General features: G+C 40.5%; 1 protein-coding gene across 2 annotated transcripts in view; it reads left to right on the plus strand.

Annotated features, from left to right (window-relative positions):
* The window catches only part of samd12 (sterile alpha motif domain containing 12), a 68,786-nt gene extending 59,570 nt beyond the window's left edge, over positions 1-9,216 (plus strand). Inside the window, exon 5 of one of the 2 annotated variants that reach the window (XM_079485375.1) lies at positions 8,088-9,216. In XM_079485375.1, the coding sequence (XP_079341501.1) occupies positions 8,088-8,110 (23 nt within the window). In that variant the 3' untranslated portion in view covers positions 8,111-9,216. The remainder of the gene's footprint in view (positions 1-8,087) is intronic. The other variant, XM_079485373.1, reaches the window with a different exon arrangement.
* Positions 9,217-10,262: the final 1,046 nt, after the last annotated feature.

A 10,262-nucleotide genomic window follows, 5' to 3' on the forward strand; every position in this document is an offset into this window, starting at 1 on the left:
TGGACCTTCAATGACAGTATAAACAGAATTAGACGATGCAGTTTGAATTTTCTGATCTAAAGGTCAAAGCTGCGTGAGGGTCTGTGTGGTTTGTGGAAGGATATCGTTCTGAGGCAGAGGAAGTTCTTCTGTGGGAACACAATGCAGAAAGGCGCACTCAGGCTAAATAAATTATCACAGGGCTATTTTTAAGCCGAAGTGTAAATGCAGTAATCCTCCTCACAGCAACTGAGAAGAGCTTCAATCCAGTTCTCCTTCATCTCCTCACAATCCTTCCTCCCTCTTTCTTCCCTCTCGTTCCATTTGTGTCATGTTTTCGTTCTCCTTTTGAATTAGAGATGTCGCTTTATTCTCTCGTGTATGCGCTAAATGTTAATGCCATCAGCGTCGTGCGCATCACAAAAGTACGATGGAAGTTAATTGATTAAATATTAAAATGCCATTGTGATGCCTCTAGCACAATCTCTGTGTACGGTTTTCCATCACTGAGTGCTCCTCCTCGCTGGACTTAGTTGTGTTTTTGTGTAAAATGCAGCTTCCGCTAATGAAATCTAATGGCGTATAATGGCGTGCTGTTAATCACAGACTGCAGCTTGAGTTTTACAAGGTTAACGATGGCAGAGAGAGTGTGTTCTCATGTGGACTCGGGTCCTTGGGAATTTATCAATGTCAGGTGAGGGTGAGCGCTACGGTTCATTGAAGCAGATGCCGTAACTGCCACAGCTTCCTTTTGTGGAAAAGTTAGGGTGGTCTTTAGAAGCATTTGGGCATTCAAATCTTCTGAGAAGCACCACATTTTTAAGTCTTTATGCATTCTGACTTCTTTACAATGTAAAACATAACTGGCTTCTCATGCTTGACATGGTCATCTTGTCAAAAACGAGTTGGACGTATGACTTAGCATTTCTGTGCTCGGTACTCTCCCCCAGCGTTCTTTTAGGTTTCGGAAAGTTTGTTTCTAACATGAAGATCTGTTACGTAACAAATTTTCTTATTCACTCATTGGACAATTCTCCTGGAAAAGCAAGCTCACGCGTCAACCAAGGAGAGCGGGAGAAGTGTTTGTTCACTGCATTTGGGTGATGAATGTTATATAAATGGTGGATATAACGCTGGATTTGGAGATCATCTGAAACTGATAGATAGAGCGGAGAGAGTAAATGGTCTGTCTGCAAACTGTCTGTATTTTGTTTTCATAAAAAGCTTGCATTGGTTTTGTAGAAGTCAATGGGCACCCCCTTTGTTGGTTCACATCATTCTTCAAAATATCTTCTTTTGTGTTCTGCAGAAGAAAGAAATCATATAGGTTTGAAACTACAAGAGGGCAAGTAAATGATGACAGAATTTTTCATTTCTATGTCTTTAAAAAACATTTCACCCATTAATAGTTCTGTCATCTCTGTTACTCTCCCACATATCATTTCAAGTCCATGTACATTTATTTATGTTTAAAAAAATTCTAACAGCTCTTTAATATGATGAACATGATCAGTTTTGACATTAATGATGCCACTTTAGGCAATAGACTTAGGGCTATAATGAAATATTTTCATTTTAGGCTAACTGTTTCTTTAAGACGAGGCTTACATTCGAAGATATTTGCAGAAAAAGGTCAGCACAAAAGTAGAGAAAACGTACGATGCCGTAACAATCTCTTCTGTTCTCCCCCTCTTCATCATCTCCTCCTCCTCACGCCTCATGGCCTGTAGAAGGCAGGAAGCTGTAGCGCAGGATACAGAAGTGATGGAATGGGAGATGCTCAGGCATTTGATGTAAAACACAACACAGCAAAAGACTACATAAATAGACCCATTTATTCCACCTCGTACGGATTCACCAATCTTTTGTTTGTTGTCGGAAATCAGGGCAGAGAGATGAAGAAAAGGTATAAGCCGCTGCAGAAAGGGACGACCTATTTATGCCTTTGCGGTGGAAAAGCAAGAATGCATTGTACGTGGTGTGCTTACTGTAAAAGCGATAAATATTTTCCCTTGCAGGCAGAAATGGAAGAAATATAGTACAATTTGACAGATGGGTCCTGTGGACTAAAATATAAATATATATATATATATATATCTGTGTGGTGAACAGATGCTGTATTAGGGTTAGTCACGCAGACGTAAATTCATCAGATTCATGTCGAGTTGATTCATTAAACAATTCTTGAACTTGACTTAAACATACTTAAGTATTTTTTTATGTAGTAAGTATATTAATATCAGTCTACTATTATTATATGTTATATTTTATATTTGGGACTAAATTGGCCCACTTTTCAATTGGAGGATTTATTGACAGAAATGCAATATTCTCTACACAACTATGTCTTCAGAGGTGTATAAAGACCTTACAGGATGAAGCGTTATGTTTTTATTATCCAAGAATGAGCTATTTCTATCTAGATACGCCGCGGGTCAACTTGCATGGAATTCACCATGTTGTTTCTACAGTAGCAGTTAGTGGACTAACTGCTCTACAGAGTGTGTTTCGTAAATACGTTATCTCCTTCGGCAAATAAGCGAAAACATGAGGACATCTTAGTTCTGTGTCGGCCACCTTAGCGCTTTGTAAGAGAGGTTTGCATCCTCGCTGCTAGATGCCGCTAAATTTCTTACACTGGACCTTTAAGTATACTTTTAAGTATAACAGCAGTAAAAATGTTGTACACAACTAGTTTTTCATTTGTACTGCAACTATATTATAAAAGAACTTTATACTGTTATACTGTTTACTAGTTTAATACTTGTAGCACATTGTTTATAAAAGTACACTCTCAGTAAACTTCTAGTTTTAAAAATGCAAGTATACTTGTAAGTTTCCCTTAAGTGAACTTAATATGACATAATTTAAGAAACTACTGGTACAGTAATTGAAAAAAAGTATACTTATAAAACTATAGCTCACTCAAAAGATTGAGTACTATACTTCGACTTTTCAAGAATACTTGAGTGTAATTTAAGTACATTTCTGAGAAGTGCATAAAAAGTAGGGTGCGAGTACTAAAAGAAGTATACTAAAAATAAACTTTAATAAACATATTATTTGTAATGGTTGTGTTAGGAGCACAAAGATCACACATACTGATGAAAAATACACACCTTTAAACACTGGAAAATCCATATCATCCATAACCTTCTTTTACTCTTTGTAGTAAGAAAGACTTTATAGAACAGTTGCATTTAATGATTTAGCTTAAAACTAGCATTTCAATAAAATATTTATGGATAAAGGGATCCATGATATAAAACAGCTTCTCGCACCTTATTTCCCAAATAAACCTGCAGCTTAATGTCCCGACCAGCCAAATTTGAAGCAACCTCTGTAACAATATCAGATCTATTAAAGTGGGATAGAAAAGAGGAACAGTAATCTCACTTCAGAGTTTCTCTACATCGCCTCGGGTTATTTGCAGAAACAGAAGCGATACGTATCTGAGCCACCGAGTCGTCCAATCAGAGCACACCTTGGCTATACTACAGAGCGAGTAGCTGTCAGTGTATGGTGTAGCTGAAAAGGCTCAGGGCTGTGTAAGGTAAGAATGAGAAGCTAGTGTTGAAGATGGTTGTGCTCTGATTCAATAACACTGGTGAGAACTCATTATGAATGCATAGCCTCCAGATTCTGTTCCTCCTGAGCTTTTCAGGATTTTAGATTCTTCCTTTTTTTCTCTCTCTGTTTATGTCCTCTTGTCCCCACATCCTCATAGTGTTTGGTTTGTGATTTATACGAATGAGATCTGGATGCTGAGGAGAACTGACGGGCAACAGGGGCTGAAAAAGATCTAATGGCGTCATCTGCTTTAAAGTGCCATACGTAGCATTAAGGGAAGGTTGCAATTCAGTTTTGTTATTTTATGAAAGCCGTCCTACACACGAACCAGACAGATTGGTTTATTCGTTCAGGGCTCACGGCATGAGCAAATGTCATTGTTTCAGGGTTGCCTCGCGCAGATGGATGGAGAATGGAGTGGCTCTTCAGAACTGTCACACTTCAGCGTGTGATAATTAATCTGAGAGAATGGAATAAGGGACGGAAAAGGAGAGGGCCTCTTTTGCTTTTGATGAAAAAAACTTATCGTGATCGTTCTTTTAAAGGACGTCTGCGGTCGGTGACACTAGTATTATCATTCCAGTTTTAGATATCGAGTGCTAAGGTTAACGCTAATATTTTGAGCAGAAAGAATATAAAACAATGTGTTTAAAACAGTTAAAATAGTTCACTCAAAAATGAAAATTCTGTCGTCATTTACTCACCTTCGTGTCATTCTGCAGAACACAAAAGATATTTTAAAGAATGGTGGTACCCATTCATATCTGTTGTTTCATTTAGCAACATTCTTCAAAATGTCTTCTTTTGTGTTCTGTGGAAGAAAGAAAGCCATACACTGGTGCAAATGTACATGTCTATAAAAATGGTTTTTTTTGTGTTTAGATAGTTTTTCTTAGTTCTTTTGTTGACCTTACAACAGCACCCATTGGTTAGATGGATGCCAAGATGTTTGTGTGTGAGTCTATATATGTACCCGTCTCCATGCGGCATGTCAACGGTCCTTGGCAAATTGAAGGAAAATTCCTGACTTTTATTCGCATGCGAAAACAAAATACACGCGGTTTTATCGTTCAGCTGAACCTCCAGAGTCACTACTTTCTCCCCCCACCTCCTCGACAACAGCTAAAGCCTGTTTGGGATGGAGAGCTTGCGTACGTTACTTTGACAGCTTGTCAGGCTTCCACATGATAATGAATTTCAAATGCTAGATATGCTCTGTGTAGCCAGGAGCCGGCGCGTGTGCTGTTTGTGCTCGAGCGGGGTCCTCTCTTGGAGGTAATGGTCTGCGTTTTTGTGGACATTTAATATGAGCTATATCACAATTGTGATTCAAACATTAAAAAGGTCTCACGAGTGCATTCAGACACGTGTATGTACATCTGATCAGATTTATAACGCTGTTGAATGTCAGATACGTCACATCAAAAACCTGTGATCTGTCATGCGTCGCATTTGTGTCTCTCTCCCTCCCCACTGCTCTCTCTTCTCTCTGTCTAGATCTTATTCTTCCTTAAAGGTCAGGTGTGGTAGTAAGGCGTGCGCTTCGCTAAACTTTGCTCCTGTTGAATTCTGGGATATCCATTCTGCAATTGATTCACCAATGTAACCATCATTTCATATTCTTTTCTCTCACCCTCGAGTACATGCTTTCCATCTCTCCTCTCGTCTGTACAGAAAAGTTCTTCTGTTTGTTTGCAGAGACACGCTTTGTGTTCTTACTCGCCTTTTGTTTCCTCCCGGTGAGTTTGTGCTTCCCATTTAATTTCCTGCTCTCCCCAGAGTAAAATGCTATTGCTCGGAGGTAACAGGAAACTTAAGTGGCGTTCTCTGTTGTTGTAATTAAATATCAACTTTGTCTTAAACGTTTCCTCTTAAACCTCATTCAAACAATAAACAAGAGACACAAATGAGACAGTTGTTTATGTACAGCAAGATCTTTTGTAACTAATGTTTTTGTAACTAAAGAGGCCCGCATCACACCGCTTCTAAAGAAACCCACACTGGACCCTACACTGCTAGAAAACTACAGGCCTGTCTCCCTTCTTCCCTTCATCGCCAAAGCCCTGGAGCGAGTTGTGTTCAACCAGCTCTCCTCCTTTCTCATGCAAAACAACCTCCTGGACAGCAATCAGTCTGGGTTCAAGACCGGTCATTCCACAGAGACTGCACTGCTCTCAGTCATCGAAGCCCTGAGACTGGCAAAAGCATCATCCATGTCTTCTGTGCTCATCCTACTGGATCTGTCCGCTGCCTTTGACACTGTCAATCATCACATCCTCCTGGCTTCTCTCAGTGCTATGGGTGTCTCTGGAATGGCGTTGCAAGGGTTTGAGTCCTACCTCTCGGGTAGGTCATTCAGAGTATCCTGGAGAGATGAGGTCTCCGCGTCCCAACAGCTCAACACGGGGGTGCCACAGGGCTCAGTGCTTGGACCGCTACTCTTCTCCATTTACATGACATCCCTCGGCTCGGTCATTCAGAAGCATGGCTTCTCCTATCACTGCTATGCCGACGACACACAACTCTACTTGTCATTTCAACCGGACGATCCGACGGTCACTGCTCGCATTGCGGCATGCCTGAGTGACATCTCGCTTTGGATGAAGGATCATCACCTGCAGCTAAACCTTGCAAAAACGGAACTGCTTGTGATCCCAGCCAACCCAAAGATTCACCACAACCTTGCCATTCAACTAGGCTCATCAACGATAACACCGTCCAGCACAGCCAGAAACCTGGGAGTGGTAATCGATGATCAGCTTAACTTCACAAGTCATGTTGCCAGCACCGCCCGGTCCTGTAGATTCATCCTCTACAACATTAGGAAAATTAGACCTTTCCTATCGGAGCACTCTACGCAAGTCCTAGTCCAGGCTCTTGTCCTGTCCAAACTGGATTATTGCAATGCGCTTCTGGCTGGACTTCCTGCTTGCACAATCAAACCTCCCCAGATGATCCAGAATGCGGCGGCAAGAGTGGTCTTCAATGAACCGAAGAGAGCGCATTTAACTCCGCTCTTCATCAGGTTACACTGGCTCCCTGTTGCCGCCCGCATAAAGTTCAAAGCTTTGCTCCTGGCCTACAAGACCAACACCAGATCTGCACCATCGTATCTCCACTCGCTAATGCAGATCTATGTTCCTGCCAGATCACTGCGGTCTGCAAAGGAACAACGACTAGTGGTACCATCCCAAAAAGGAAAAAAGTCACTCTCCCGTACCTTCTCTGGATCTGTTCCACATTGGTTTGGATAAAAGCGTCTGCTAAATGACCAAATGTAAAATGTAAATGTAATGTGGAGGACATAGCTTAGATAGCTTGGTTTTGAGAGAATATAGTGAGAAATATTGGAGTTCATAATGAGATTTCTTTATAAATTTGAAAAAAAAGAATCTTTCAGAGAAACATCTGCACTTTTGCTGTCCATTTTGTCTCATTTGGATATATATCATCTCACTATATGGATATTATATATGGACACTATATATGGACTACTTGTCACATTATTGCAACATGTATGATACTTTGTATTTCATGCTTAACTTACATCACATGACAGCAGTTTAAAGTGCACTCCGTTTTATTATGCCATTACTATTTTCACTGCTTATAACATTCCTCTGTTGTCTGATATTTTCAGACAACATATTTTCAGACAATTTTCTGCCAAATGAATAAATGTAAATGTAAATGTGATATCGATCACAAAACAAGACAAAATTATACCTAAACAGTTTCAACAAGTGAAATGTCCTAAATCACAACTAATAAGCTCTCCCTATTTTTCATAAACATTTATTCAGTTACTTATTATCGAACTGGGTGCAGCTGTGACACGTCAGAGGGGACCTGGCCCTCCCGACTGAGACTGGTTTCTACCGAGGTTTTTTTCTCCTTTTTTTATCATTGGAGTTTGGGTTCCTAGCCACAGGGCTGTGTTGTGACGTATTTACACACAGATCACTGGTAATGATTCTCTCTGCCAAATCAGTGTCATTGGATTCGCAACACATGAATACGCATTTTAAATACGTAATATTGCCATTTCGTTATATGAAAGTATATAGAGATTAAGACCCTTAACGCAATGCTTAATGCTACATGGGCTTACCCTCGTGCAAACCAAAATGATCGTTGTCTGCCCTTTGCTGTAAGATTTCCCAAATTTTAGCAGTATTTTGTTTCGCTGCCATCTCCATCGATATGCTCTATTATTCCTGTGTTGTGCATGTGTTTGTCGCGTTCACAATTATGCTATGGCAGTATCGGCGGCGCAACCATGACGATAAGTTTATAATCTCCACCCACTTTGAAGTGGTACTAAACTGCTGTGGAAAAGCAAACTGAGCGGAAGTGAAATGAGCTGTACCGAGCCGAGTCGTACTAAACCTGAAGGTACCAAGCAGTGGAAAAGCACCATTACATAATATCTTATTTGTTTTGCCATTTTTTTATCTCCACTATGTTCATTTTCAGTGTGCTTTATATTCACATTTTTATACAAATATTCTCATTTTCTCCTCTCTGTTTTCCCGCAGACTCCCTGGAGAGTTCTCCATAACCTGAGTACTACTGGAGACCCACCCATATACTCCGATGTCCACAGCACACACCAGACTGTCCTCTTCAAACTCTTCAACCACAAATCTCCCAGATGTAGGCCATCCCCTGAACAAAACTTCTTAAACGGATCCAACTTACTTTGAATGTCCTCAACAGCATATCAACTAAAAACTTGGAGAATCACCCAGACTACTGTTGTTCTTGTTTTGGACTGTGAAAGACTCGCTGCTGAATCAACTTGTTTGTTGTGAGTAATCTCATGAAGTGTAGCACTTTAAACTCTCTCTTCCTGCCAGTGCTCAGCACACAGCCTGTTAGCTAATCTGTGCAGGCAAGCATGATGCTCGACAAAACATACACATACCCTGGACTTCCAGAAACTACAGAAGTGGTAGTGACCTTTCTCTCTCTCTGTCTCTCCATCCATGTATCTATCAGGACTCCATATTTTGCACGTCTCAGAATAACTTGTCTCCTCTCTCTCCCTTGTCTGCTGTCTTGTATAATGTGAACTGGTTGGCTTGCTTGGTGAGTTGTATCTATGTCTTTACTGTACATGTCCCCTATCTTGAATTCCTTCATCGTCATTCCTTCGTCCAAAAGTAGGGCCCATCTTCCTTAACCTGAACTGCACTGTGACTGAGACCAGGTCTCCTCTAAAAACACAAGCGGATATATTGGAGTTTGATTCATGGTTGAATAAGCTGACAGGATGAAGCAACTGGGATATAAAACTGCAAAGCATCACAAATGGGAGATTCTTACGTTTTGGAAAAGAAGATGAGAGAGGAGCAGATGATACGCCTCTATGAAGATCATTGCGTGGCTTTCTTCTCATCCCTCTGTTGAGAAAATGTAGCAAGTTGAAAAAATGCAATATTAAAGATACAGGTTATCCAAAAATGTATATGCCATCTTTTTGTCATCTTCATGTTGTTTCAAATAACTTACTTTTTGCAAGACCTGCTCTTTTAAAATGCAATGAGAGTGAATGGTGACCATGGCTGTTTATGGTTCCCATCCATTTATATTTGATGAAAACTCGGTATTCTTTTTAACATGTTTTGTCTCTGAAATAAAGTCATTTGAGTTTGGAACAACATGAGGATGACTAAATGGTTACTTGATGATTTTTGGTGAACTGTCCCTTTATAGAAGACCATAAAAGGATTGAAGATGCTAAAAAGAAGGCAAGAAGCCTGTCGCTAGGAGCCTTGAACTTTCCATTCACTTTATGGTATTGAACAGAGATCCTCACAAAGGCATCACTGTTAATAAAACATGGCCATTCACTGTTACCTTTTTAACTCTGAAGCACATGGAAACTAAATCAAACGAACTGTGTTTTTTTACCCTTTGATCATTGCCACCTTTGTATCAAGCCTCCATGAGTTACACGAGCCTCAGGCGTCGACATGGGTTCTCGCCACAAAGGGACTTGCCACAACTGTAGCATGTCACTGCAATATCCCACATCTACCGCAAAGGCGCCAACATGGCCGCCAACAAAGGTCTGTGACCATGCAGACCGGCCATCGATTATCTGGGTCGGCTCCAGTTGTTTTGAGAGCTACAGTAATAGGTTGCATGTGGCCGTATGATGGAAGGTTTGCCTTACAAGATGCTTTAGATTGGAATCAGATCCAAAAATTGAGTGGTATCGATTAGACCTTGTCGATTACATCTCGCATCGGCTCTCGTCTGGCACACAGGATGAAGTCAATACGGAGAATCTAGGGAAAAGCATGTTCCAATTAAAAACTAGCTACCATTTCATGCCTTTGTGACGCCTTGGTGGGGTTTTTTTAATCACCTGGAGGGCTTAATGCAACTTTCGTTGACTGAGGGAACATGAATAGGGCTGAGGGGTGAAATGAAAAACGGTCGTTGATTTAATGGCTGCTAAACTAGTATAGATCCCATTAAATTGAGAATTCGGGTTCATTTGGTTCGTAGACAGTGGCTTTAAAATGAAATCACATTATTGCTGTTATCGTGATTTGATGTTCGTCCAAAAGGCTTCGCTCTTATATTGATCATTCTGATGAGCCACGGCCAACTAAATCAACTGTAAAAAAAATCATTTAGAATTGTTTCTTTGGTTTTAACTTTGTGAGACCATCACAAAGTAGATAAACCACAGTCAATCC

This window comes from Barbatula barbatula (assembly GCF_947034865.1).
Source record: "Barbatula barbatula genome assembly, chromosome: 21".
NCBI lineage: Eukaryota > Metazoa > Chordata > Actinopteri > Cypriniformes > Nemacheilidae > Barbatula > Barbatula barbatula.